This window comes from Glarea lozoyensis (genome assembly GCF_000409485.1).
Source record: "Glarea lozoyensis ATCC 20868 chromosome Unknown GLAREA1, whole genome shotgun sequence".
Taxonomy (NCBI): Eukaryota; Fungi; Ascomycota; class Leotiomycetes; order Helotiales; family Helotiaceae; genus Glarea; species Glarea lozoyensis.
The window spans coordinates 2,057,891-2,083,786 of NW_007360983.1; the positions used below are offsets into that span (position 1 = coordinate 2,057,891).

The 25,896-nt window shown below is 43.8% G+C and overlaps 9 protein-coding genes across 9 annotated transcripts; 7 read left to right on the forward strand and 2 right to left on the reverse strand.

Moving 5' to 3' along the window:
- Positions 1–572: 572 nt before the first annotated feature.
- GLAREA_09327 (uncharacterized protein) lies at positions 573–3,213 on the forward strand (the record flags this gene model as incomplete). The annotated part of the gene is made up of 9 exons (XM_008078288.1): positions 573–1,246; positions 1,298–1,451; positions 1,496–1,586; positions 1,637–1,672; positions 1,719–1,885; positions 1,934–2,395; positions 2,444–2,539; positions 2,590–2,877; positions 2,938–3,213. The coding sequence occupies 9 exons, from the start codon at positions 573–575 to the stop codon at positions 3,211–3,213; spliced, it is 2,244 nt and encodes a 747-aa protein (XP_008076479.1).
- Positions 3,214–3,467: 254 nt separating this feature from the next.
- GLAREA_09328 (NAD(P)-binding Rossmann-fold containing protein) lies at positions 3,468–4,412 on the reverse strand (the record flags this gene model as incomplete). Its single annotated transcript, XM_008078289.1, has 1 exon — positions 3,468–4,412. One exon carries the CDS (start codon positions 4,410–4,412, stop codon positions 3,468–3,470), a length of 945 nt encoding a protein of 314 aa, XP_008076480.1.
- A 490-nt stretch (positions 4,413–4,902) lies between these two features.
- On the reverse strand, positions 4,903–5,915 carry GLAREA_09329 (NAD(P)-binding Rossmann-fold containing protein; the record flags this gene model as incomplete). Its single annotated transcript, XM_008078290.1, has 4 exons — positions 4,903–5,159; positions 5,215–5,497; positions 5,558–5,809; positions 5,874–5,915. 4 exons carry the CDS (start codon positions 5,913–5,915, stop codon positions 4,903–4,905), a joined length of 834 nt encoding a protein of 277 aa, XP_008076481.1.
- A 592-nt stretch (positions 5,916–6,507) lies between these two features.
- GLAREA_09330 (Cytochrome P450) lies at positions 6,508–8,303 on the forward strand (the record flags this gene model as incomplete). The annotated part of the gene is made up of 3 exons (XM_008078291.1): positions 6,508–6,627; positions 6,684–7,174; positions 7,232–8,303. 3 exons carry the CDS (start codon positions 6,508–6,510, stop codon positions 8,301–8,303), a joined length of 1,683 nt encoding a protein of 560 aa, XP_008076482.1.
- A 1,907-nt stretch (positions 8,304–10,210) lies between these two features.
- On the forward strand, positions 10,211–11,905 carry GLAREA_09331 (Cytochrome P450; the record flags this gene model as incomplete). Its single annotated transcript, XM_008078292.1, has 4 exons — positions 10,211–10,367; positions 10,415–10,970; positions 11,019–11,388; positions 11,450–11,905. 4 exons carry the CDS (start codon positions 10,211–10,213, stop codon positions 11,903–11,905), a joined length of 1,539 nt encoding a protein of 512 aa, XP_008076483.1.
- A 315-nt stretch (positions 11,906–12,220) lies between these two features.
- On the forward strand, positions 12,221–13,357 carry GLAREA_09332 (NAD(P)-binding Rossmann-fold containing protein; the record flags this gene model as incomplete). Its single annotated transcript, XM_008078293.1, has 1 exon — positions 12,221–13,357. One exon carries the CDS (start codon positions 12,221–12,223, stop codon positions 13,355–13,357), a length of 1,137 nt encoding a protein of 378 aa, XP_008076484.1.
- A 759-nt stretch (positions 13,358–14,116) lies between these two features.
- Positions 14,117–15,648, forward strand: GLAREA_09333 (Cytochrome P450; the record flags this gene model as incomplete). The annotated part of the gene is made up of 3 exons (XM_008078294.1): positions 14,117–14,298; positions 14,363–14,818; positions 14,874–15,648. The coding sequence occupies 3 exons, from the start codon at positions 14,117–14,119 to the stop codon at positions 15,646–15,648; spliced, it is 1,413 nt and encodes a 470-aa protein (XP_008076485.1).
- Positions 15,649–17,235: 1,587 nt separating this feature from the next.
- GLAREA_09334 (uncharacterized protein) lies at positions 17,236–18,768 on the forward strand (the record flags this gene model as incomplete). Its single annotated transcript, XM_008078295.1, has 7 exons — positions 17,236–17,446; positions 17,505–17,524; positions 17,592–17,628; positions 17,680–17,756; positions 17,816–18,201; positions 18,253–18,348; positions 18,405–18,768. The coding sequence occupies 7 exons, from the start codon at positions 17,236–17,238 to the stop codon at positions 18,766–18,768; spliced, it is 1,191 nt and encodes a 396-aa protein (XP_008076486.1).
- A 2,071-nt stretch (positions 18,769–20,839) lies between these two features.
- GLAREA_09335 (MFS general substrate transporter) lies at positions 20,840–23,139 on the forward strand (the record flags this gene model as incomplete). The annotated part of the gene is made up of 8 exons (XM_008078296.1): positions 20,840–21,152; positions 21,218–21,434; positions 21,593–21,965; positions 22,050–22,193; positions 22,296–22,465; positions 22,534–22,559; positions 22,645–22,675; positions 22,755–23,139. The coding sequence occupies 8 exons, from the start codon at positions 20,840–20,842 to the stop codon at positions 23,137–23,139; spliced, it is 1,659 nt and encodes a 552-aa protein (XP_008076487.1).
- Between the last annotated feature and the right edge of the window lie 2,757 nt (positions 23,140–25,896).

A 25,896-nucleotide genomic window follows, 5' to 3' on the forward strand; every position in this document is an offset into this window, starting at 1 on the left:
GAACATCACATCCCTCCTAGTCGTTTTACGATTTACCTCTGTCACCTAGCTCAGCAAATAAAATTCGATCTTACTGAACGCTGTGGCAATATGACGAGAAGTAACACTATGGGACTCACGTGTTCGGGGCGGTTAAATAGCATTTGCAGATTCATACGACGCAAAGGATCCTTTGAAATTGGATGGACTGTTCCATCCGCGATACACCATAAATTGTACTATGGCTCAACCCAAACGCTGTGACGTTTTCGTGGAGGTTTTATACAAGATGCAGGACATACATGAAGTCGCGGTGCGCAGTTACTCTCCAGCAGTTTGCTTTTTGAAAACCTTCCGAGTACCAACCTAAACCAAGCCAGATCCCCTTTCAGGCTATTCTGCTGCCTCGTCAGCCCGCTCCGGATCCTCGTCTTAAGCCTGTCCAATATATCTAAGATGCAGTAGCAATCTATTGCCATGGGTCACAGTGCAGTCTTGGATGCTTTTATAAATGGAAGCACGACTTTTTTTTCTTTTCGATAGCAGATTTCCTTCGTTTTGTTGATTTCTCGTCATTGGGGGAACTTTTCATTATGCTTTTCAACAGTTATCTTCCTTGCTTTGAGGCGCTCACCATAGCCCTTTTACTTCCATGTTTAGTGACCGGACATCAGCACTCATGGGACGAAAAGATCCACATTGGCAACCAGACACTACATAGGCCCTCAATTCCAATCTCGCCGACGCGAATTATATTAGATGGCACTTCCATTCTTACGAATACCACAGGAGCTTTCCAAGGAGAAGGGAAGAACAGAAAACGTGCTAGTCAAGCTGGAAGCCCAAGTGGTACGAGGAGTACATTTTTGGTCCTGGCCAGAGACGCTTCATCTGCATATTCTGCCTACTCGGGTCTCAACGATTACGGAATCCCATATGAGCTGAAGATAATTCCAGCAGGAGGTACCACTTTGCCGACTCTGCAAACCAGCGATGCGAACCCAATGGGTAATTATGGTGGAATTGTGGTTCTTTCCGAGGTCAGCTATGCGGACGCTAATGGGAACTGGGCTTCCGCGATAACGGCAGCACAATGGACAACGCTCTACAATTATCAAACGACTTTTGGTGTAAGGATGGTCAGATTGGATGTCAGTCCCTCTGCTGCTACTGGCACAAGGGTCGTGGGTTCCTGCTGCTCCGACGGTCAAGAACAACCTTTGTACATCAGCGATATCACTCAGTTTCCAACTGCAGGTTTAAAGCAGTAAGCGAGCAAGCTGGCATCTCTTGCTCTGGCAGTCGGTAACAACTATAGGGGTGCGACTCTAAGTAGTCTTGGACTTTATCATTACCCCGCGGCGATAATTGACACTTCGACAACTAGATCAATTGCCAATTTCATGCCTACCACAGGATTTACCGATTACACCACTGCTGCGGTGATCAACAACTTTTCGGGGAGACAGCAGGTAGGACACAAGACAGGACGTAGCAGTGCTTCGCTAATGAACAGATGGTGTTTTTCATGCCTTTCGCAACAGACTGGGCTTTGACGTCGACTGTGTTGACTCATGCATGGATTCATTGGGCGACAAGAGGACTTTGTAAGCATAATTTAGATATCAGAATAGAAAGAAAGCTAACTATGCACCAGATGCCGGATTTCGAAGAGCCATGCTTCATACCCAAGGTAAAAACATTTCCTGCTCGAAGAAATAAGCTTACACCACCTTTAGTCGATGATATGTTCTTGAAGACAACCACCTGGGATGGAGATGACTTTCGGATTAGCACTGCTGACCTTGCAACGCACATTCAATGGCAAGCGTCTATCGGCTCCAAATTGCCTGCTGGCAGCAATTATACCATTGAGCTTGGCCATAATGGAAATGGGAATATTGAAGTAATCTTTATGTGACCTTTTCTATTTTCGGTTGGCTAATTAATCCAGAATGCGTTCAAAGTCAAGCAAGCAACCTGTCCACAAGGATCCGTCCAGCGAGTCGACCCCCCGCAGACAGATTTGGAGTACATCAAGCCAATCGGAAGTGGGACAAATTTCTGGCCATTAAATGCCACATCATACACCTATACAGACGATTGTATCGCGCAAGATCCAGTGGCTAAATTCTTTTTGACCCCCGCGACTCGAGATTCCTTTATGCACGTTTCGCATACATTTACACATGAAAATGAGAATGCTGCGACATATTCAGATGTTACCAGCGAGATTACATGGAATCAAAAGTGGCTCGCGCAAATCGCAATTGCAAAAGGAAAATGGTTTAGTCCCAATGGTATCATTCCACCAGCTATTACAGGACTTCACAATGGAGACGCATTGAGAGCGTGGAAGGAAAATGGCATTCTTAATGTTGTTGGTGACAACACCCGACCAGTACTATTGAACACCGTAAGATATCTTGTGCCCTAGCCAACGCATAATTAATTGTAAACACAGATCAATGAACATTGGCCCCTCATCACGAGTGTCGCAAAGAATGGGTTCGACGGTATCATGATCATACCTCGCTGGGCAACGAATATATATTACAACGTGCGTCAGATATTCCTTGATCTAGTTCACACATGCTAACATAATGCTAGTGTGATGACACAGCTTGTGACATTGGTCAATGGAAATCACTTGGAAATTCTGGCACATTGTCGACTCTCCTTGATGCTGAGAGATCAACTAACACCCGCCATCTTTTAAGACTTAAGCACGACCCATTCATGTTTCATCAGGCAAATATGAGATGGGAAGGAGTTGATCGGACCACCGTTAATGGAGTCACCAATCAGTATTCTCTACTCCAGATCTGGGTTGAAAATATCGTGGCAGAGGTAACCAGGCTCACAACATGGCCTCTCATTAGCTTGAAACATGACGATGTAAGTACCCTTTGCAAAATCGCCTCTTGTAAATTAGCCACTAATCCGGTTTCAAAACAGATCGCAGCTTCCTTCCGTCAACGAATGACAAGAGACCAGTGTAACTACACCATGACAAATACATTTTCTGGCTCGACCATTACCGGGTTCTCGGTTTCTGCGCCGTCTGTTAGCAATAGATGCGCCGCACCCATCCCAATAACTCTGCCTGGACCCTTGGCGGAGAATGGTATTCGGTATAATACTGAACAGCTCGGAAGTGACCCCTTAACGGTGTGGGTGGATTTGAATGGTAGAGTTATGGATTTTAGATTAAAAGACCCAATTTCTTGGTAGTTACTGCACTGTGATTTACGGTTGTGTCCTTAAATATAATTTAATTATGCTTAAATTACAGAAAGGTTTTACAACGATAACAAGGATTGCCGTCCATGAATATCACGCCGTATTAGGAATTATCAATACCCCAACCACCGTGTACAACTCTATCGTTTTCCCCAGTCCATTCCAGCTACCGGTTCGTGAGTTCGCACATTCTCTCATATCGTTATGTTGAAAGTCCCGTTTGGCAGTCAAGATATGGCCTATGTTCATTCACCCAAAAGCATCTTGAGCACTTCGGAAGGTGTGCTTTTAGGTGCTGCTATATCAAATATCTCCTTGCTAGTGGTAGAACTCGTGCATTTGCCTTCCCAGGCTGTCACTGGTGCCTCTTTGATCGAGAGAATGAGGTGCTTTGAGTCTGTAGCCTCTTCTGCCATTTGCTCAATGAAAGAAGTGTCCTTAAAAACGACATGTTCAACCTTCGTCCCAATATAGCCTTCGATCAACTCAACAATTCCCTCTCCGGTGATATCCTCCGGTCCATTGAGAACATACTTGGCTCGATTGTGGGTACTCGGATCGTCTTGGGACAGGAGTCGTGCTGCCAAGTAGCCGACATCGTAGGGATCGATGATACCCACCGGCGCATCCGGGGAATTCATCAACTTAAGGGTCTGCTGCTTCCCGTCCTTGCGGTATTGTTTAATAAATTCAGCGGCCGGAGAGAGAACCAAGGTGGAAAAGACGTTTGGCTGCAAAGACGTCCATTGTAACTTCTCAAATTCTGGCGTACTCAGCATGGACTCGACCGCCCAGTGCGAACGCGGATAATAAGCTTTAGAATCTGGGCGCACATTGGCCGCGGTCGTAGAGATTCGAACCACGTATTTTACACCAGCCAGAAGTGCGGCTAAGTGAAAGTTCGATTCTTCTGCGAATTGATTCGGCTGGTTGTGAGAAGCGATGAACGCCCTTTCCACCTCATGTTTTCGAAGCCAATCCGCAGTTATTTCCACCCAGTTTTGCTCTATAACTTCCACCCCAGGTAGCTTGGCGATGTGTTGCGCCGGCTCGCTTTCTTTAGACCGAGTTAGAGCGAGAACACGATGATTGGACAAAGTCTTGGACGCTTCTAAGAAACCGGAGAGTGTTTCAGTGACGCTTCGACCAGTATTCCCAGTTGCGCCAACAATCAAGATGCTAGGTGACATCTTGACTTCGAATAGTCTAAAAATGTATTGGGAAAGTGAATGTTCAGTTTTTGGGTAATGTTTTGGTAACGTCTGTCTCATGCGTGCTTAAGCTTAGAAAATTCCCCCTCGACGGTGCTTTAAACTGTTGTGACGTGAGTTTTCTATAAAGACGTCATTAGCGGATTAAGGTTCGTAGATTGTTTTCTGAGTAAATGTACGATCGCCGAGCCGGCGGACGAAATCACTTGGTATCTACTAGTGTGTGTTTAATTCCTCGGTTATTGGTTTTAACAACTTAGCCTCCGATGCCCGATTATAGTCGACTTTTTCGTCCGCCGAAATAGGATGGAGCTGGGAGGAGACAGCCCACTCACTACCACTCGCTACTACGAACGACCGCTGGGGTATCAGACTTATTGCTACACGAGCCAAGCACTAGCGAATCAAAAATCACGATTCTCCATATCATGTACATTGCGATGAATTATCTCTCCAAACTGCTGATCGTCTACAAATGAGCAGTAACAGACATTCCTGAGTCGATCATGATCCCAGTGCCATTAATATACGACGAAGACGGACTACAGAGATAGACGACCACATTTGCAACTTCCTCCGGGTCTGCAGCTCGACCGAGTGGCGTCTTCGTCTTGATCGATTCCCCTAAGGCAGGCCATCGTTTCAAACCACGATCCAGCATTGGGGTTTCGACCCAAGTTGGACATACTGCGTTCACCCTTATTTCATGCTTCGCATTGTCGAAGGCTGTGGTAAACATTAGTGAGCATAAGGACCTACTCTTGTGCAAGAGGATGCTCACCTGCAACTTTGGTTATCCCCATCACCGCATGTTTGGATGCCACATAGGCCATCATACCCCGTCCGGCGGAGAACGATGCGACAGAACCCAGATTGACAATACAACCGCGGCCAAGACTACGTTGCTTTCCATGTCTACCTGTATGGGTTCTTGGTTCTTGTGATATCATGAACTTGCTTACTGCTCGCACGCATAGCATAACGCCTCTGGTATTTACGTTGAGAATGGCATCGAAGTTGTTGATATCTACATCAGCTGTTGGAGCAAGAGAGCTAGCTCCAAGCTGAAAGAAGAACAGAATCAGCAATGAAAAAACGAATTTATTCCCTGGGGAGATGCTCACCCCAGCACTGTTAACATTGTAATCGAGCCTCCCAAATTCCCTGACTGTGAAATCTACCATCTCTTGCACACTGATAGGATCAGTAGTATCCACCTTGATAGACAGTGCACGATATTGTGTATTCGTGGCATAGGCTTTACTCTTCTCTGCGTTTTCTGCAGCCAATTTACAGTGGATATCTGCAAAAACGACTCCCAGAGCGCCAGCTTGAGCGAAAGCATAACCAGTTTCCTCGCCAATGCCGGCCGCCGCCTTTTTTGTCAGCGATACTTTCTAGGTTGAGCGATTGGAAATACAAAAAGAAGGTAAGATATACTCCTGTGATAAGTGCAACCCCACTAGTCGAAATGGATGACATGACGGCCCAGGTATCTGTGGAAGAGTTCCCTTATCTTTAGTCGTCGAAAATGGATTAGAGGTGAAGGTTTTGGGGGAAACACATGCAGCTGCGGGTTGGAGCTTTACCGTTCTTTCCAACACGGCTATATGCGGTGTATATGCGACTGGGTAACCATGTAGGCGGTTGGGAGGCGCAGCCAACAGTTTCCCAAGCTAAATTGGGACAAGAACTGTAGCACCCTAGTTTGACAGTTAACAAGGCAGCGGAGAGTTCAGGCAGTATGACTTGTGAAAAGGTACCAATACATCAACACAATATATTGTTATCTTGAAGTCTTGCAGGAATGGAGCGTTGCAATACTCGGAATATACCTTAAGAGTGTAATAACATTACAACACTTCCCCGACAACGGTTTTTCTTTTGGGAAAACTGGCCAATGGCCATCAAACATCAAGTAAGTATTGCTTCAACGATCAAATTTGTTTAGGTGCTCAGATTAATAATTCCATTTTCCACCATGCGTAGAGTCTTGGTTTTTACTGATATACCGACAACTTTCAAGTCCTTTTCATAATCGCACTCGTAACTTCTAGATTCAAATACGACTATCATGCCACTTAGCAATCTACTTTTCGCTGTAGGCGTAGTTGTTTTCACGAGTCTTGGATGTCTCCTGTTAGTCTCGTGTCGACATCGTTCCCGCATCAATGGGCTACGCAAAAGCGGCATAGTAAGTCCCAGGAGATCTCCTCGCATGGTCTATTTGCTAATCTAATATCATAATAGCCCATGCCAGCAGGATGGAATTGGATAACCGGCCACTTACTTATCCTCGATCGCACTTTTCGACACCTCCCGCGACTGGCAAATTTGTCTCTTGTCATACAAGAACTGTGTCGCGAGTTCGCAGATACAGAAATGTTTATATTAGATCTGTGGCCGGCCTTTGCCCCTGCTATCATAACTTTCAACCCCGAATCCGAATTGTTCATCTCGCAAAAATACAACCTTCCGAAACCAAGTACGAGCCTCGAATCTGTCAAACCAATTGTAGGAGGGCCTAGCCTGTTATCGATGAACGGAAGTGAGTGGAAAATCTGGCGTTCTCTATTAAATCCGGGATTTAGCACCGCCAGTTTAGTGGAACATGTACCGTATATTGTCGACTGCGTGGAAGTGTTCTGTAGCAAGCTGCTTGAGAATGCAGGCAATGGCATTCTGTCTCTCGATGACTTTGCTACAAAGTTAACCTTTGATGTGATTATGAAAGTAACTTTGTAAGTTTTACTGTCCCATCGATCAGCGATGAAATCATAACTCATTTGTCGTCGCAGAGATGCAGACATCAACTACCAGCGATCAGAACATATTCTAGCGACGGCTTTGAGCACGATTACGAACTGGCACTCATTTTGGGACCCACGAGTCTTACTCAACCCTGCTCGACCATTTATTCAAATGTACTATGGCTACATCATGAAGAATTACATTGGAAAAGAGCTGGAGCAACGCTTCGCAGATCTCAAGAGACAACATCTCTCATCTCCGACAAGCCAGGGAACGAAAAAGGCGAAATCAATCATAGCTCTGGCATTGGAAGCTTTCGTTGAAGAAACCAAGGGTAAAGAAATGCTAGAGGGGGCAAAGTTAGACCCAGAATTTGCATCAATGGTCACCTGTCAAACACGGCTATTTCTTTTGGCCGGCAACGATACAACCTCAAGTACTATTGTGTATATCTACCATACTTTATCGAAACATCCCGAAGTTCTTTCTCAACTACGCCGAGAGCATGACTCTATCTTCGGTTTGGATATCTCACAAACAACGACTTTACTCAAAACACAATCTGCGCTCTTGAATAACTGTCGTTATACCCTAGCCGTTATTAAAGAAACATTGAGACTATATCCTCCAGCAACGAATATGCGACAAGGTCTTCCAGGTGTATCGCTTACAGCGTTGGATGGTAGATTGCTGGATACCGGCGGGTTTCATATTATTATCAACCACCAAGCCACCCATACTAACCCTCGCGTTTGGGTCAGAGCAACAGAGTTTCTACCGGAAAGATGGCTTGTTCAAGCAGATCACGAACTATACCCTCCCCATGGAGCATATCGCCCTTTTGATATTGGTCCAAGAGCTTGTATCGGGCAGGCGCTTACGCTTAATGAGATGCGGATTGTTTTGATCATGACAGCGAGAAAGTTCAACATAACACCAGCTTATGAGGAATGGGATGAGATCCAACACAGAGCAATAGGGTGGTGGGCAAGAATTCGGAGCGGTATTTGGGGAAAGGATATCAATACAGTGAACGGTGATAGAGCCTACCAGACTGAAAAGGCAGGGACGCATCCCTCAGATGGATATCCGTGTAGAGTTGAACTTGTGCAAAAATAACGAGGTCAAATCTGTTGTGTAAAACGGAAAGATGTGTCTTAGCTCACCAGCTTACCAGCTTGTCGAGCCGGATAACTGAGTCGTTGATCTAAAGGATTCTGAACATAATTCGAAAATTCGAAACATCTCCTCTTTATATATTCAAACCTCACACGCCTTTCGTTAAAGTCATGTGTAGTCCCCAATGAGGTTGTTATACTGTCATTTTATTTATGAAGTCTCGTGACTCCGCCTATAAATTTCAGCCGCCGAAACCTGCTGCGAAACATCAATGTGATAATGGAAGGATGCCTACACCTCATCGGTAAAGCTCTCATTAAAAAAGATCTCACAGTATCTCCTAGCTGCGAGCTATTCCAAAGAGCTCCGTAGACAACAAAGTTCCCGTAAAACGGCGTCCATTTTACCGTGAGTTCTGAACCCCAGGCTTCCTTCGTCGCCGTGAAATTGATTTTTCACGCCACTTCACGTGGGAATGGAGATAGAGTGTGATTTAATTTAAATGAATTGTGATTACCTAGCGCATAGAATACGACGACGCGGCATGCAGTAAGTGCACTGGTGTTGGTTTTTTTTAAATTCACACCTCAACTCAAACCCTGTCTATCTCGGGTACGGGTAAGTGGGGATAAGGCGCAGTGAAAAGAAGGCACAGTGAGAGATGTTGGTTGATAGTCGGTGAGTGTTGCAGAATTTTTTCGATAGACACCTTATTCTCTAAACTAAATATTGCTTATTTGGATAATAGCGGGATTCCAAAAATTTCTATAATGGCGGGGTGATGTCTTGTTTTGGAAGGTAACACTAAACCTGTGCGAGATGGAACTTTTCAGGTTGAGATAACCATTACATAGGCGCCCCATCGCGTATTTCCTCCAGTAGATAGGTCAGTCACCAACAACCTTGCATGCCGCGCTAACCACTGCCAGCGAACTCAGCTGGCAAGATGAACCGCCGCTGCTCTGTCCCTGGAGTCTAGACCTTGTTCCCGTCCATTTGATGCATATGTCGGTGACTCGTTTGTATCATTTCTGCAGGAAGTTGTTGATGTTGGTTTTCGATAGACATAAGCAAGTACCTACGGTAGCGTAGATCGCTTACAGAGTCCTTTGTCATTCATGTTCCGAGACTTTGCATGTGAATTAATGCCTAAGTAGATTATGGAGCACTTGAAGGCTTACTTGTGTCAACCCTACTGAACAGTAGGTGAAAGAGTGATGTGCTTTAGGTCCAGTGGTGTACTATGGCTCGCTCGTTTCGTTTAGAGAACTTGGGCGGTTTCGCTAAATGTTTACCTCCCATTTATGACCAATATCGCCGAGTTGATTTTGAGTATGCTGATTGGCTTACAATTAACTGTTACCAAGTTTCATGTGAGCCGGAGGATTCTCCCGTCTGTTTTGTGGGAATGTCTTCAGCCTTTGCCACGACATTTTGTTTCGGTAACGATAGAATGGTGCATTGTAATGCGAGGACTTTCCCACACCATCGCCACAGAACTTTGCTAAAGGTGACCAATCATCTCTATTGGGCTGGACCCATTTAGATAGTCGAGCTCCATCACAGCTGAAGTTACAGGAGTTCTGCAACATCGACTCAGGGGATCTACAAACTAACCTAAGGCCATGTACGTGCAGTCCAACATTTGGAGCCCCATACCCGGTGAGGCTGTTCTCTGTGCTGAGAACCAGTCTCAGAGTTGCCTAACGAGGGACAAATGAAGCCCTGTAGGAACCGCTGTTGGGATTGGTTTCATGCGAAGGGTTTCGAGTCGCCTCAAGATAGTTGCTTGAAGATGGGGGCTCGTGTTGACGGCTTTTTAATGTCATTTTGCATGGCCATTTTCCGTTTATTAGAGCTACTTCTTTTAAATATCTCTCCAAATTTGCCCTGTTGCACTCTTTATCATGAGCGCCAACTCACATGCTCGGTTATCCGCACAAGCAGTGTTCTTCGTGGTTGGGTTATTATGTATTCTGGTGTTTCACAAATGGCTTTCTCAAAGGGGCAAAATTGTGGCCCTTGGCGGATTTGCACCCGGTATGAAGACAAAACTGCCTTTTGGTATGTATTGTAACCTCGTTTAATAGACCTTGTATTGATATTCAAAGGGTTGAGATGGATAATAGATGAGATTCACTGTGCAGTCAACTACGATCACTTTGATATATGGCAAAAGAGAATGAGACAAGTGGGCACAGAATGTAGAACACTTGAAACGCGTTTTCCTGGACCCTTTGGACTTCGGATAATATGGACAGATGACCCTGAGAACATCAAAGCAATCCTGGTGACCGACTTCGAGGACTGGGGAAAGGGGGAAAGAGTACACCATGAGTGGATGCCTCTTCTTGGTAACTCGATATTCATGACAGATGGAGCACTCTGGCATGCAAGTCGCCAACTCATCCGGCCGCACTTTACAAAGAAGAGGGTTTCTGATCTGAACACCTTCGAAACTCACGTACAAATTCTCATAAAAGCCATCAAGTCAAAGGGAAATACCCAGAGAATTGATATGCAAGAAATGTTCAAGCATTATGCTCTCGACATTGCCACAGAATTTATTTTAGGTAAAAGCGCTCACAACATGCTTGGGTTGAATCTTGAATTTGCGCATGCATTCGGAGAGGCTCAACGACAATGTGTCTGGTTCACCAAACTAGGGTGAGTCTGCCGTCGTTAATATCCATTCATATACTAAATACGCTCTAGGCCGGCCAAAGGACTATTCTCTCGAAAAAAGTACCTCTCGAATCTCAGAAAGATCAACAACTTCATTGAGCCTTTCGTCGACGAGGTTCTGAGTTTTACTCCAGAGGAACTGCAACTCAAGTCAAAAAGGGAGAAAAACTTCCTGCATTCTCTTGCGACTTTCAGCCGAGATCGGAAAATGCTTCGAGACCAAATTATTGGTGTTCTGTTAGGTGGGCGAGACACTGTTGCCAGTGGGCTTTCTTGGGCCCTGTACGAGTTAGCTCGCCACCCGGAGATTGTTACAAAGCTTAGACATGAAATTTCTGCTATTGTGGGTTTAAATAATGCACCTAGTTTCTCCAAAATGAGAGAAATGAAATATTTGCAGGTATGTATTCACCTTTCTCCAAATAATTAATCATTAAAAGTTAAGATTAATTGGCGCACAGTACATCATTAATGAAACACTACGACTCTACCCCTCGGTCGCCGTCAACTGCCGCTTCTCAACTAAAAACACGAGTTTACCACGAGGCGGGACTTCAGGAGGGCGAGTTGGCATTTTAAATGATACCCTTGTCGTATTTTCACCAATTGCTTGTCAACGGCATCGAATCGCATATCCTTTGGATTCGAAAATCGAAGAGTTTGATCCTGAAAGGTGGGTTCATCTGGAGTTCAAGCAAGGGAATTATTTTCCATTTAGTGGTGGTCCAAGGATTTGTGTTGGACAGCAATTTGCGCTTGCAGAAATGGGTTACACACTTGTCAGACTATTTCAGACTTTCAGTCAGATTCACAGTTTTATGGATTACGAAAGACTTGATCGGAATGGAGGAAACATGCAGACAGATATCGTTCTAGAATTAAGAGAAGGGGTGGAAGTAGGATTTATGTATGAATAAATTTTCATGGCAGATGTTAGAAGTGCCCCTTGAAGCCCAATTCACGGTGTCTACCTTCACTAAGGTGGAGGTGGTTTGTCGATTTGTCGTTATTGTCGTGGAATATTTCTCAGAGGCTGTTGGTGTAGTGTATGTTTGCCAAAAATGTAGGGTGATATTGCCAAGAAGAACTGCATGTAACCGGCATTTAACCGCTAACTATATCATGAATCCTCCTTCCGATTATCTGGTCCTCACTTCACACTTGCCAACTAAAACCCAATTATTATATTCGCCCAAAGTTTGAGCCTAATCTTCCCTCACAACATCACAAAAATGGCGACGGCTTCACCTCCAAAGCACCCTCATCTCGGCGCCGTTCTCGTCACAGGTGGCTGCGGGTTTCTAGGACATCATCTCGTTCGCGCACTACTCGACAATCCTTCTGTATCCTCTGTGTCGGTTTTGAGTCGCAATCCTCGCCAAAATCGATATCCAGAGGTGTCATATTACGTTTGTGATATAACCTCCCGAGAGAATGTGCAGACGCTTTTCAAGAAGATCCAACCCCGTGTTATTTTCCATACAGCCTCGCCATATGCATACTCAGATCCGCCTAATCCAGCACGTTTTCAGCGGGAGATTGTTGAAGGGACAGCCAATTTGCTTGCTTGTGCTAAAGAACTACCCTCCATTACTTCTTTTATCTATACTTCTTCGATCATGGTGTATGCCACGAATGCGAATAGAGAGTGTATCATGGCTGATGAAGAGAGCGATATCCTTCATGGGCCCGTTACAAGAAAGAATGCCTACGATGAAAGCAAAGCGACTGCAGATACAATGGTCCTTGCCGCGGATGACCCCACACATTTCAGAACGGTTTGTGTCCGAATCTCTGGCATATATGGCGAAGGGGAATCAAACGACAGTGTTACCACGCGAGGATTAAACATGGTTTACTCTGGACGTGCTAATATACAACTTGGGGATAACACGTCCCTCTTCGATCCTATCTATATCCACAATGCTGTACACGGACACATATTTATTGCGAACGCTTTGATAGATGAACTCGACGGACCTTTGAAAACAAAATCTAACGGGAAAGTTCACGGAGAAGCATTCAATTTGTCTGATGATTCACCAATACCCTTTTGGGATTTTCTGGGCAAGGTTTTTGCGGAAGCAGGTTGTCCACAGACTCGCGAGGGGAAAACAGTCATTCCAAATTGGGCTGTCATAGCAATGTGTTGCATAGCAGAGTGTATGTATTGGATACTGTTTTTGGGCAAGCGAAGACCGAAGGATTTCTTGCGAAAGAAGTTAGAGCACGTTTATAGAACCCGTACTTTGAACATCGAAAAGGCGAAGGGGAGGCTGGGATGGTATCCACCTATTCCCATGGACGAAGCAATCAAGAGAAGCGTATCGTGGTGTGTAGAGAAAATGGGCAAAGCCAAATCGAATTAAGTTGGGGTGGTATAACATCAACTCTGTTGAACGAAATATCTATTGTGCTCCGTCTCTTTTCATGCAAGAACATCCACTAAAAACAACAAAGTGCGTAGCCCGTCGTTTGATGTAATTATGCTAAAGAAGGACACCTTCTTTGCTGGAGTAAATATCATGTTAAAATTTACATGTTAGCAACCCAAACAATTGTCCCCGTGTGTGTGAAGCACATGCTCTCCAAATTAGGGACTTAGTGTGACGGTTTCAAATAGTGAGTTTACACAGCGGCTGGTAAGAATTAACTCGTCACTGATGGTGCGGTGCGGATCTAGCCATGTCAATTCTGAGAGTCGCATAATTGACGCAGAATTCTATTTAACCGACAGCCCGATCGGCCGTTGATGTATCTGGTGTATGGAATTAGTGCCGCTTAGGGTTGCCCTTAAACGCCGCCCTCTCATGTTGGTTTCCGCACTTCCGAGGCGTCGATTGGGTTCCCTCGTTTCGGGGAAATTTCGTGATGGTGTGGCAGGCATTCAGATAGGGTCGCCACAGGAGGACCTCTCAAATTCTCACTCGATAGAAGTAATTAGCAAAACGAAGGCTAGGGAATCTGACTCAAAATATCGCTGGCAAGGATTTGAACAGTACGGCAAATAATTATTCTGCGTGAAATGCTCGTCTTAGTGCCATTTTTCCAAGAGGGTTCGCTTCCCACCTCTTTTATAGCACTTCCAGTAAGAGCATCATCTATACAACAAGACACTACCCCTCTACATGGAACTTCTTGCCATAGCTTCGATTCTTTCCGCAGGTCTTGTTCTCTATGTAATATGGAACCTTGGTCGCACTACCACAGTCACTCACCAAGAACCAGCTATAATCCACCAACGCATCCCTTTCGTTGGCCATTTGATTGGGTTACTTAGAAATGGGACTAGGTACTTCTCTGATGTCAAGTAGGTCACCAAAGAGTGGTTGGGTTTATCTTCCATACTAATGTAAAACTAATTCAATTGTCAGCGCCAAACTTGGATTACCAATATACACACTTCCTATACCTGGGTCGAGATTGTACATTGTTCGCTCTCCTGAACTCGTTACGTCAATCGAAAAGAATCCAGATCTTGATTTCGCACCTCATCTCATCCACTTCGCTCGCACTATCCTCATCCCCTCTTCATCTGCGATAGAGGCTCTTGAATACAATATTGATGGCAAGGCGGGGAGTATCGGATGTCGCATCGCCACTCAGAAAACTATGCAAACATCCATTGCGCCTGGACCAAACCTGACCCCAGTCCAAGGAATTATACGCTCCAGTATCCTCAGCCAACTGGAAATTTCTGATCTCACACATAGAGCAAGTCCCATTCGTATGTTTGAGTGGACTCGTCACTTGGTTACATTGGCAACCACCAGGGCAATATATGGTAAAGAGAATCCATTTGAAAATATCAAGGTGGAAAACGCACTTTGGTACAGTTTGTCATTGAGTAGTATCGGATTATAGCATCGACTAAAATTTCTGTAGGACTGTGGATGAAGGGTTTGGTGCCTTGTTGACCAACATATTGCCCAGCATATTTGCAAGCCGCGCTCATAAAGCTCGCCAAGTCCTTTTTGATTATTTTGCTCAATATTATAAGCGGGATGGGCTAGATGGCGCTTCACAACTCATCAAATCTCGATATGAAGTCAATCGGGAACATGGCGTTTCAATTGCCGATATTGCTCATTTTGAGCTTTCTGTTCCAATCGCTCTTCTCGTCAACACGGCTCCTGCAGTGTTCTGGACGTTATACTTTGTCTATTCTGATGAGGTATTATTGCGGGACTTAAGAAAGTCATTTGACACACTCGCAAACTCTACTGCATCAAACGAGAAAACAGGCGCTTGGAAGACACTGAAGATGGAAGATGTTACTGAAAGCTGCCCACTTATGATTTCTACGATTCAGGAGGTACTTCGCTTCCAAGCCACAAATGCAAATGCAAGAGGGGTTCTCCACGACACGGTTTTGGATGGGAAATATCGTCTCAGAAAAGGAGGAACAGTATTTATACCGGCGAACGAGCAGCATCTCAACCAAAACATATGGGGTTTAAACGCGGGTCGTTTCGACACAAGACGATTCTTGATAAAGGAAAAGAATGGCGAAAAAGCTAAAAGACCAACAAACGGATATCGCGCCTTTGGCGGTGGCTCAACACTTTGCCCGGGTAGATTTCTTGCTATTTCTGAAATCGCTTACGTGGTTGCTTTTATGGCTTCTCAATTGGATCTCGTACCGATCAACAACCACTGAGGCAAGCTCCAAGGCCGTCCTCATATAAGCACATCCATTTTGACACCCACCCAAGATATCGAAGTGTTCGTCAAACCTAGGAAGGGATTCGAACACGTCAGGTGGGAGTTTATAGAGTAACACGGCAAAGTCTCGATGTCTAAGGTGTATATGGACGACGCTCAATTGTGGTCTCACTTATCCTTCTTCTTTGCCATTCTTCTACTAGAATACATCGTCTCTTATGACTAGCCAAGCCGCAATAGATAGGAAATGCACCGAGCCAAGAATTTCTCCGAACCCTCCTAGCGAGAGCACTTCAATCAACATGATACCGGATATTAGAGCTGCTCTGGGTACCAGAATTGCAATTGACCAGTCCATGGCTGAACATTTGGCATCATTCCTCGTCGTGTTGACGCCAGTATGTAACCGAGTAATCGGGTTCGTAACGAGTCTTTCCATGCATAAGAAGACCATTATGTGACTTGATAGAATGAGGAAGTTTGGAGCTTGAGTAACATCGACAAAAGTATGATAGGAAACCAATGGATGCACGGCAGTGATCACCGGGAACTCGATGGCTGCTACGAGAGAATTGGCAATCGTCTGCCAGGTTCGTGTGGGATTATTGGAAACACATTGCCTCCAACCCCCCAGAGTTTTCCAGAACAAAAGCTTAGCTAGGTGATGTATTTGTTGAGAGACTATAATTGCGACAACTGCTGACAGTCATTAGGTGCGGGCTGACTGAAGAACATATAGTTCCACTCACTAATTGCAATGAGGTCCCAGACCCAAAGTTGCCGCCACATGCACCAAGCGTTGGAGATCCGAGAAGGTATTTCGTGGGGAATTGAGTTTGTAGTAAAATATTGACTGGAAAGTTGCATTTTGTTGGCAAATAGTTTTAAAGGAAATTTTGCTTGGACTCTCTGGTCTGTGAATGTTCTGGTAGGTAACGTCATCTGGAAAGTTGATGGTGTCTAAGAAGTAAACTTCCACCGCATCTACTGAAGACTTTTCCGATTTACTAAGAATAGAAATACCCTTTTGACTCTCTCAGAATGCATTCGTAAAGTTTCCATGCGTTTCAAAGCAATCTAGCGAAAAGCCTTGATAGTACTAAATCAGGACGCCTCTCGCCTCTCAAACTGGGGTTCGCAATTATATTAATTCCAACAAGTTGTAAAACTCCGCCCAATATATCTTGTTGGCTTTTGTCCGGAACGTAGAACCGATCCTAGTGGTGTGATTGAAATCTCACGTCTGAACTACACCACCCAACCCCTGTTGTTGTGCTGCAGCATTACCACGTTGCAACAACATGACCCCCTAACCTATTGCAGCTGAATACCTGTGGCGAATGAATTCAGAGTGACCCATCATACTCGGGACGGGACAGACCAACAAGGCGGTTGCAGGTTCGTAGAATCCTTCCAAAAGGCGCATGGGGCTGTACAGGTGTTGGTTTGCCGATATGGAGAGGCTCTCGCCCATCCCCCACCCCCCGAATTTATTCCTCGATTCTTTAACACTTAATTCCCCTCTCCTACTATTTTCCTCTTTCGTACCAATTGGATCTGTGTAGCATAAACATTCCCCAAGATGTCTTTCGACGCTATCATAGCAGCTCTTCCGTATGATACCCCAGCAATTCCCCCGCCGGAGGGCGTTAAACCACATTTCGACAACCCCCACACCCGAGGGCCAGTTATCATCGCCGTTGGAACCATTATGTTTGTATTGGTTCTGGCCTTCGCAGCTGCCAGGCTCTACGTGAGCACTTTCGTAGTCAAGAAAAGAAACTTGGGAGATAGTAAGTTAATCCTACCGTTGTCATGTTAGGAAATAACATGCTAATTGTCACCACCTAGTACTTTGTCTGTTTGCATTTGTGAGACTCCCAATCCGCAGAATTTTGGAATATTGGTTATTTTGTGACTAACCAAAGAATCTTAAAGCTTGGATCATTTGGATACTTCATAAACGTGTGTATTGGTAAGTTGATTGAACTTCGATTGAGCAGGAGTCGAGCTAAATCACGATGAGATGTCCATCTCGGTCAGATTGGGAAACATGAGTGGAATGTTCGGCTCACCGATGTTTTGGCTGGTCCATTCCTTATTGTATGACCCCCTTTTATATTCTAATGGTCTTTCTCCGATAGTCATATTGACATAACTAGTCCAGCGGCCTCGTCACTGCATGTCTGTTGTCTCCGACTCTACTCTTGGCAAAGATTGCGATTTTCGCATTATATCTTGAAGTCTTTCGACCGTTTAAGTGGATGAGAATTTGCGTTTATGTTGGTAGTGCAATCACGACTGTGTTTTACGTGGTCTCCACAATCGGTTTCATTTACCTCACAGTAAAAAAGCCCGGCGAATCCTGGCAAATGCATGCCATCTCTGCCGACTCCATGTTGTCGCAAAAGCTATTTATTCCACATCGAGCGGTCGGGCTAGGAATTGACTTGTACCTCTTTATATTGCCGTTGAAAGCTGTGTCAGATCTACATCTACCGTTGAAAAAGAAATTAGAGGTTATGGTTGTGTTTTTGATGGGTTCATTGTAAGGAACAAGTTGAAAGTCTGAAGAAACCCCAAACTAATTGTATTCCAGGGCCTGTGTTGCTTCAGCATTGAATGTGTATTATGCACAGAGGTTATATACTGAAAAGGATGTGACATGGATTGCTGTAGAAATTACTATAACTGCGTAAGAAAATGATCTTACTCCAACCCTTCATGGCTCTCATGCTTACAGATTTGTAGTTTAGTGGAGATGGACGTTGGCGTTATTGTCGCTTGTATGCCTGCGTTTTCAAAACTCATTCACATATATCGGCCATCCCTTCTTCCATCGATTCGTTCCAGCAACTTTCGCAGCAGGTTTGGCAAATTATCAAATTCGAGAAGTGACAGCGAAGCGGGGCCACCATCATCACAAGGCGATGGGGATACCGAAATGGCACCGGTACCATCTCTTACACAATACCGAATCATGGAAGATGGCAGCCGCGTGCCATTTGAGTTAAACCACATAAAAAGTGTCTCGACTCATATCCACGCAGATACTCCAAGGAAGCGAAGTGAAGATGACCAAATCCACCTAAAAAAAGAAATCTGGCAAAATTGATAGATTCATTTGTTTAGGAAGGAAGAAATATTAAGAGCGCAATTGGGTTTACTTAGGGGGTTATTGGAAAAACCAATCGTTGGTGGAGATGAGGTATTCATCAAATGTGTTATATTTCGACAAAGATCCCTTTGTATGTGTGAGGAAATTCAATGTCTGGTGGTGGTAGTACAACGTTTCAGTTATCGGTTTGTTACTGTTGACTATTCTGTTGTACTCACTGACTCAAACTCATGCTATCCCTGATTCTGCCGAGTCCCATATACCTATGTTGATGAATTTTCCTCCACTCACCTTCCGTTCATCTTAGACGACTTATCAACATAATTCTATGCCGAACTTCAATTCATTTGCTTAACCATAGGTTTGTAGAACTACAAACTCTTGAAGTTTAGTTGCAAGACATGAATCTAGCGACCTCTGAGGAATGTCGTTGATCCGCCTTGAGATATGATGTAAATCCATATCTTACATTGGGTCTTGAAATCCCTAAAACACCTTGACTAAAGTCCAGCAAGTCCCTCGCTTTTGAGAGTACATCCAAACCTCGTCCCTTGATCATGAGTTGTTCCTAAATTTGTGTCCACTTTGCACTGAGTTGGAGGAATAAATTGGTTGTGAATGTCGAAATCCAAAGATGACAAGCGAGGTTAACAGAGCTTTCAGCAAGTCCATCTACAAAAACATATAATTGGAACCACTTCGATACGAAACATGCAGCGCCTGCTTGCTTTCCTTTCCACACCATCTCTCCATTATCGTTTACCACGATATTGTCTATAAGAGACAACGCGGGCTCCTCAATACTAGATCACCGAGACTTCGGCTCAAATGATTGGGGGTGGTAGATAGTATTCTTGATTGCCATATATTGAGAATGAAATGGTAGGTCACAGGAGCTCACATTACGTGCGAGCTGTGTTTCAACAACTCCTATCATAACTGTTAAGAGGCCGATACCTAGTGGAGCAAGTTCAGGGCGCATGGTTCTGAAATATTGGTCGAAGCCGCTTTAGAAGGGCAACAAGCGCTTGCGTTCAAGGACGAGAGGCTCAGCAAGGTTTTCAGGAATTGTGTTGCTCAAATCCACGACGAGGATATGCACACCAAGTAACGGTGTATTGACCCAGGCGCCAACGCTGCTCATAATGACCTCCCCTACCGCGTTTTGCCCGTAGAAGCTACCAAAGGTTGAACCGTCTGTACAGGAGCCAAGACAGTAGTGTTGTAAATTTGTTTGGCTCTCTCAATATTGTCCAGATCCAGAATAGGCATTGAATACCCAACCCGAGCATTGTTCACCGAGACATCAAACTTTTCGAGCCCAACTTTTCGGTCGCTGCTGCCACTGCTTGGACCAAGGCGGAGATGGAAGACCAAACAAAACAACCAATTGGAGTACGTTGATGTTGCTAAGACACGGAAGTTCAGTTGGTATTTTGAATATATTCCGTGTTGTCGCAAATACATGGTGGCATCGGTTAACGAGCTGGTGGGCAATTGCTGATCCAATGCCACCATAAAAACGGCCTTCAGTCGTGTCGTGGCCAATAGACTTGAATGAATGGAGAGAATGCAAACAAACGCATTTACCAGGTTTGTCATTAACCGGTTGGTTACATGGTGGATAATTCGACTGCGTTAATACGATTGCAGATAGCTCTCTTATTTTCTGCACACCCCTCAAATTGATAGACTCTGTATTATCACATTAATGGTACTCGGTGAGGTCAATTATGGTACCCGGTGAGGTCAATTATGGTACTCGGTGAGGTCAATTATGCCGGTCTATGCTGCAGGCTGCAAGAAGTTCCTTCAGAAGAACAATCAAGATTAACATTGACCACAGGGTGCCAGACGACGTGCAGTTCGGGCGTAGTTCCATGCAATCTAGCCAATTTCCAACGAGCGACCCCCCTTTCTTGCAACCTCTAGATAGCAAAACCCAAATGATGAAGTTTTCAGTATATCACTGGATTTGCTTCCATTCACGTGTACTGCCCCCACAGAGGCCAACTCCTTCCACAAATCTATTGTCATCAAGCGTCTGTGCCAAAAACAAATCTAAATCATGGAAAAAGGTAATCATGGTCCATCAATTTCACCGATGCCAGCTCCTAACCATGATGATTACCTTCAATCGTGGAAACTTGGAATTGTAATCAGCACACTTTTCCTTGGGATATTTCTCTTCGGCCTCGACGTCAACATCATCGGTGTCGCTATCCCTAAAATCACAAGCGAATTTGGCTCTCTTGACAAAGTTGCATGGTATGGATCCGCCTACTTGTTGACAGTGACAGCTTTCCAGCCCGGTTTTGGCAATTTGTATAGATTCTTCAACGCAAAGCTCATCTATTTATTGTCTATAGTTATTTTTGAGGGTAAGTGTAGTGCCTTGGGACCAGGAGAAACTGTGGTCTACGATTGCTAACACCTCAACTACCAGCGGGTTCTGCCATTTGCGCATCAGCGCCAGCCTCCAATATCCTTATATTTGGTCGTGCTCTCCTGGGAGTCGGTGCTGCCGGTCTTCTTCAGGGCGCTCTTGCCATCATCTCTTATTCCGTTCCTTTGGAAAAGGTCCCCGTCTATCAGGGAGTTGTGACGGGAGCCATTGGTATAAGCGTATCTGTTGGGCCCGTTATCGGTGGTGCGCTTACACAGTATGCTGGCTGGAGTACGTATATCTCTTTCAACAGTGCGCAAGTTCTGATGCTTACGAAATTTTCTCAGGATGGTGCTTCTGGATGTGAGATTGCAATTCTGTCCATGACAACTCCATTTTTGGACATCTTAAACTAATGAAAATTCTTTTTCATAGCAACGTCCCAGCCGGAGGGCTCGTTATATTGATCGTCCTTCTATTTGTACCACTTTCGCGGTCCTCTGATGAAGCAAACAAACAATTACCAATGAAAGAAAAGCTTCGGCGCATGGACCTTATTGGAACTATTGTTTTTCTCGGCTCTATCTGCTGTCTTCTCTTGGGATTAGTCTGGGGTGGCCATACGTATCCTTGGCAAGACTCGAGAATCATCGGCCTGTTCGTTGGCTCTGGACTGCTTGCCATTCTTTTCTGCTACTGGCTATGGATGCAGGGTGAGATGGCTCTAATACCTCTTCGGATCCTCCGAAAACGATCTATTGCAATGGGAGCTGTAACACTTTTCGCCATTAATATAACCTTGAATATCGTACGTTTTTTCCGTCAGCGACACCGATCTATTCCTCTTCGATTGACTCTAGAGCTCAATCAAGGACTGACTGGAGGTATGTAGTACGGTTATTATCTACCACTATTCTTTCAAGCCGCTCAAGGAGTTGGTGTCACTGAGAGTGGAATTCGTCAAATGGCTCTTGTTCTCCCCGAAATTGTTGCTGTTGGGCTCACCGGCTTTGTTGTGACAAAATGGGGTTACTATGTAAGTCTATGAAGAAAGACTCATTAAATCTCCCTCTTCAACATGATTTCAGTGGAATGAGCCTTTGCAAACACTGCGTGGATAATCTAATTTTTGTTTTAGGTGCCTTACATGATAGGGGGGACAGTAATCGGATCCATCGGTGCGGGTCTTCTTACAACTCTCGATGTCGATACCCCTACAGCAAACTGGGCGATTTATCTTTTCATATTTGGCGTTGGGGCCGGAATGTCGTTACAGCTTCCATACACTGCAGTACAGGCCGTCCTTGAGTATGACCCCCTGAGCTGAAGTGACCCTATATGCACTCGCTTGTGTTAATTTGACTAATTATCAATAGCCCCTCGGACGTAGCGACAGGTAACGGTATGTTACGTCCTTTATTAGGGCTATGACGATGCTTTTGTAATTTGTAATCATGTTGTACACAGATCAAGCTAACACACCGAAGCGATTGCCGTTTTCTCTTCTCAGCTTTCTGGGTATGTAATCTTTCTGCTTCTAGATATGCATCTTCGACACCTGCTGTCAGTTTCCAACGTCTTTCTAATTATAAATCAGCGCTATTGGCCTCTCGATTGGCCAAGATCTCCTTGTTCATAAGCTTTATATAGCAATCCCACAACACACGGACGCAATTTCCCCAGCCAGAGTTGTTGAAGTCGGCGCTAGCGCCCTAGCTGAGATATCACCCTCACCTGAGGTTCTTGCTGCCCTGCGCCAATCGTACGCTGATGCAATGCGCTGGACTTTGATACTTGCTGTCGCGTCCATGTGTATTGCAGTCCCGTCTTCTTGTGCTATGGAATGGCTGAACATCAGGAAGGTTGCAGAGCAAAGGGTGGTAGAGCACGAAATGCAAAGGAACAGCTCCTCCACCAAGCCGGATGAGAGTCGGGGGGACCTATCTGCGAATGAAAAAGATGAAAAGAAGACTATGGTGTAAATGGTTGTTGTAGGATCGTACAGCTTGTGAATCAGATTTGATTAACAGATGATAGAGGTGGCCCTTTGTTTAATAAATAAAAGAGGGTTTTTTCAATTAAGATATAAAAGCGGGCGTTATGTTCACATTGACTCCTAGAAATAGAATAACTGCTCAACTTGCGATTATTGCGAAAAGCAGCAATTATAATATCAATCGATCGTCAAGAACCTGCCCAGTGAGAATTTGCGAAGAAATCCGTGTTGGAATTTCCTGCAGTGAAAGGAACGAAGCCTTGTCGGACAACAGAACGTGGATTGATGGTATTTGTGATGAAAATGTATATTTGACCCTAGTTAGAAATATCCATTTCTCCCTTGCTTTGTTTGTCTGTTTGATTAAAGGGGGGTTATCATAGGATAAGGGGGGGGACATGACCTACGCGAATCGAAAAACGCCTCGTGAATGACTTCTGCTTAATATCAAGTCGTCACCTCATGAGCAAAATCTATCGTAGTACTTTGACCATATCCAAAACCATCCTAAATTGTAAAATGCCGCTTTCATGCGCCTCATGCTGGTATACATTTCGTCAAGACTGAGAAACGGCAAAGCATATCGTGAAGTTTGCCAAGCTCAACAAACATTACGGGCTCTACAAGCATTTTCGGCAAAAGAAGATGACGAACGTTTCTCTACAGTTGCTAAGCTATCTGATCGCCTCTTCGGTAGTGAAAAAATGGTCTCTTAAACTTTTGCTTGCTGTAGACTACACCTCCACTTGCTTCGGATTTCTGTTAAAGCCTCAGCTCGTACTATTCGACGAGAACTTCGTCTAGCTGGCTACCGAAGATGTATTGCCTGCCCGAGACCCTTTATTTCAAGAAAACAAGCCAAAAAGCGTCTAGACTTTACAATGTCGCACCGTTGGTGGGGAACATCTGACTTTGTAGCCGAGCGGTAGGAAGGGGGGGACTGGCGCAAGGTTATATAGTCAGATGAGTGTATATTTGAGCTTAGAAAGACCGGTCGGGTCTAGGTAACACGAAGAGTCGATGAAAAGAGGTGTTCCGATTGTATTAAGTCGACTTATCGCTCAGGACGTGTTTCGGTCATAATTTAGGGTGCTATCGGCTAGGATTAGAAATCGCTACTTATCTTCTTAGAAAAGGAGGAGGCAGCTAAGGGAATAAACAGTCGTGCCTATCGGGATTAAGTACTCGAGCCCGTTATTTTCCCTCTTTTTAATCGCCTTAGAACCGAGTATACCTTTATAGAAGATAGCGCAAAGGTTTACAAAGGGTATACCCGTTTAGCTAAGCTAGAATACTAGATTAAGAGCTTTAACTAGCCACTAAGTTTACCTAATTTAAACGTTATTAAGAAGGTCTAGCGATAGATAAAAGAAGAGATTAAAAAGCTACTATTTATACCGACTTCGAAGAAGGAATTAAAGAAGAAAATTTAGAGGCTTTAGAAGCTTATAGACTCGAAGGATTACCGGCTATATACTAAGCGATTAACGATTAAATTAGAGGACTTAATATAAGTTAAAGGATTAGCTACTATTTATTAATCTAAATTATAAATTATAGGTCAAAATAGTAAGGTTTAGGTATATAGTAATTTTTTAAAAGTAGAGTAGTATTTTTTAGTATTCTCGCTTAGCCTACCGGATCGCTATAGCCCTAACTCTTATCTTAATTCTAAGTCTCTATATCTAGTAAACTTAAAACGCTCTTAGAGTTCTAAGTATTTTTATTAAGAGGGTTCTAAGTTATCTTAAAGTACTTAGAACTCTCGATTTCTACTATAGAACCTATACTAATAATTTTATATAAGATACTATAGCTAAAGGGCTATCTATAGAACTAAAAATTACCTAATTTAGTTAAGTATAACTTAAGTTATAAGGGTTTTAAGTTAGAGCTCGGCCGAAGCCTATAACCCTAGAGTTAGGCCTTAGAGTTATAAAGAATACTTAATAACTAACTCTATAGTAGAGCTAGAGAGACGTATAGAGGCTTATTTTAAAGCTAAATAATAGAACTATAATACTATAAAATAATAATTAACGTTATATATATATTTACTTCTAGTAAAGTAAGAAGTCTATAAAGATAAAGATAACTAATAACTCTTTAACTAAGAACTTTCTAAGTTAAGTTTTATAGCTTATATTAGTCTACTATTATTACAAGTAGCGTCGGCCTTAGCGTCGTAATACTCCTAGGACTAAAGGTCCTAGAATTAGGCGAGGTTATAGAAATCGAGTAGTTCTTAAGACTACTATTTAATAGCTTAATTTAGTTAATATTAGTAATATTTATATTAGCGAATAGGCCTCGGTTTTAGGTAGTATTACGTAATAAGTAAGAGTTTAATAAGTTCGCTAGGTTTACTATTAAACTTATTAAACTTATTAAACTTATTAAAACTTAGATAGAGTAGAAAGTTCTATATAATAATTATAATTTTCTTAGATAGAAGCTTTATACTTAACTTATTATAGTAATAGTATATTATCTATTTAACTTACTCTTATTATAATAAATAGATCTCTAAATCTATAAGTAATAATCTTACGCCTACTTCTTAATATACTAACCTTATAATAACCTCTATCTACTCTAAGTAGAACCGAATTATTATACTTTAAGTACTAGTTCTTAGTAAGTACTAGATTATTAATAATAGCTCTAAACGTTACTAGTCTAGCCGGAAGTATTATAGAGACCCTAGTACTACCTAGGGTTAGGGTTAGGGTTAGGGTTAGGG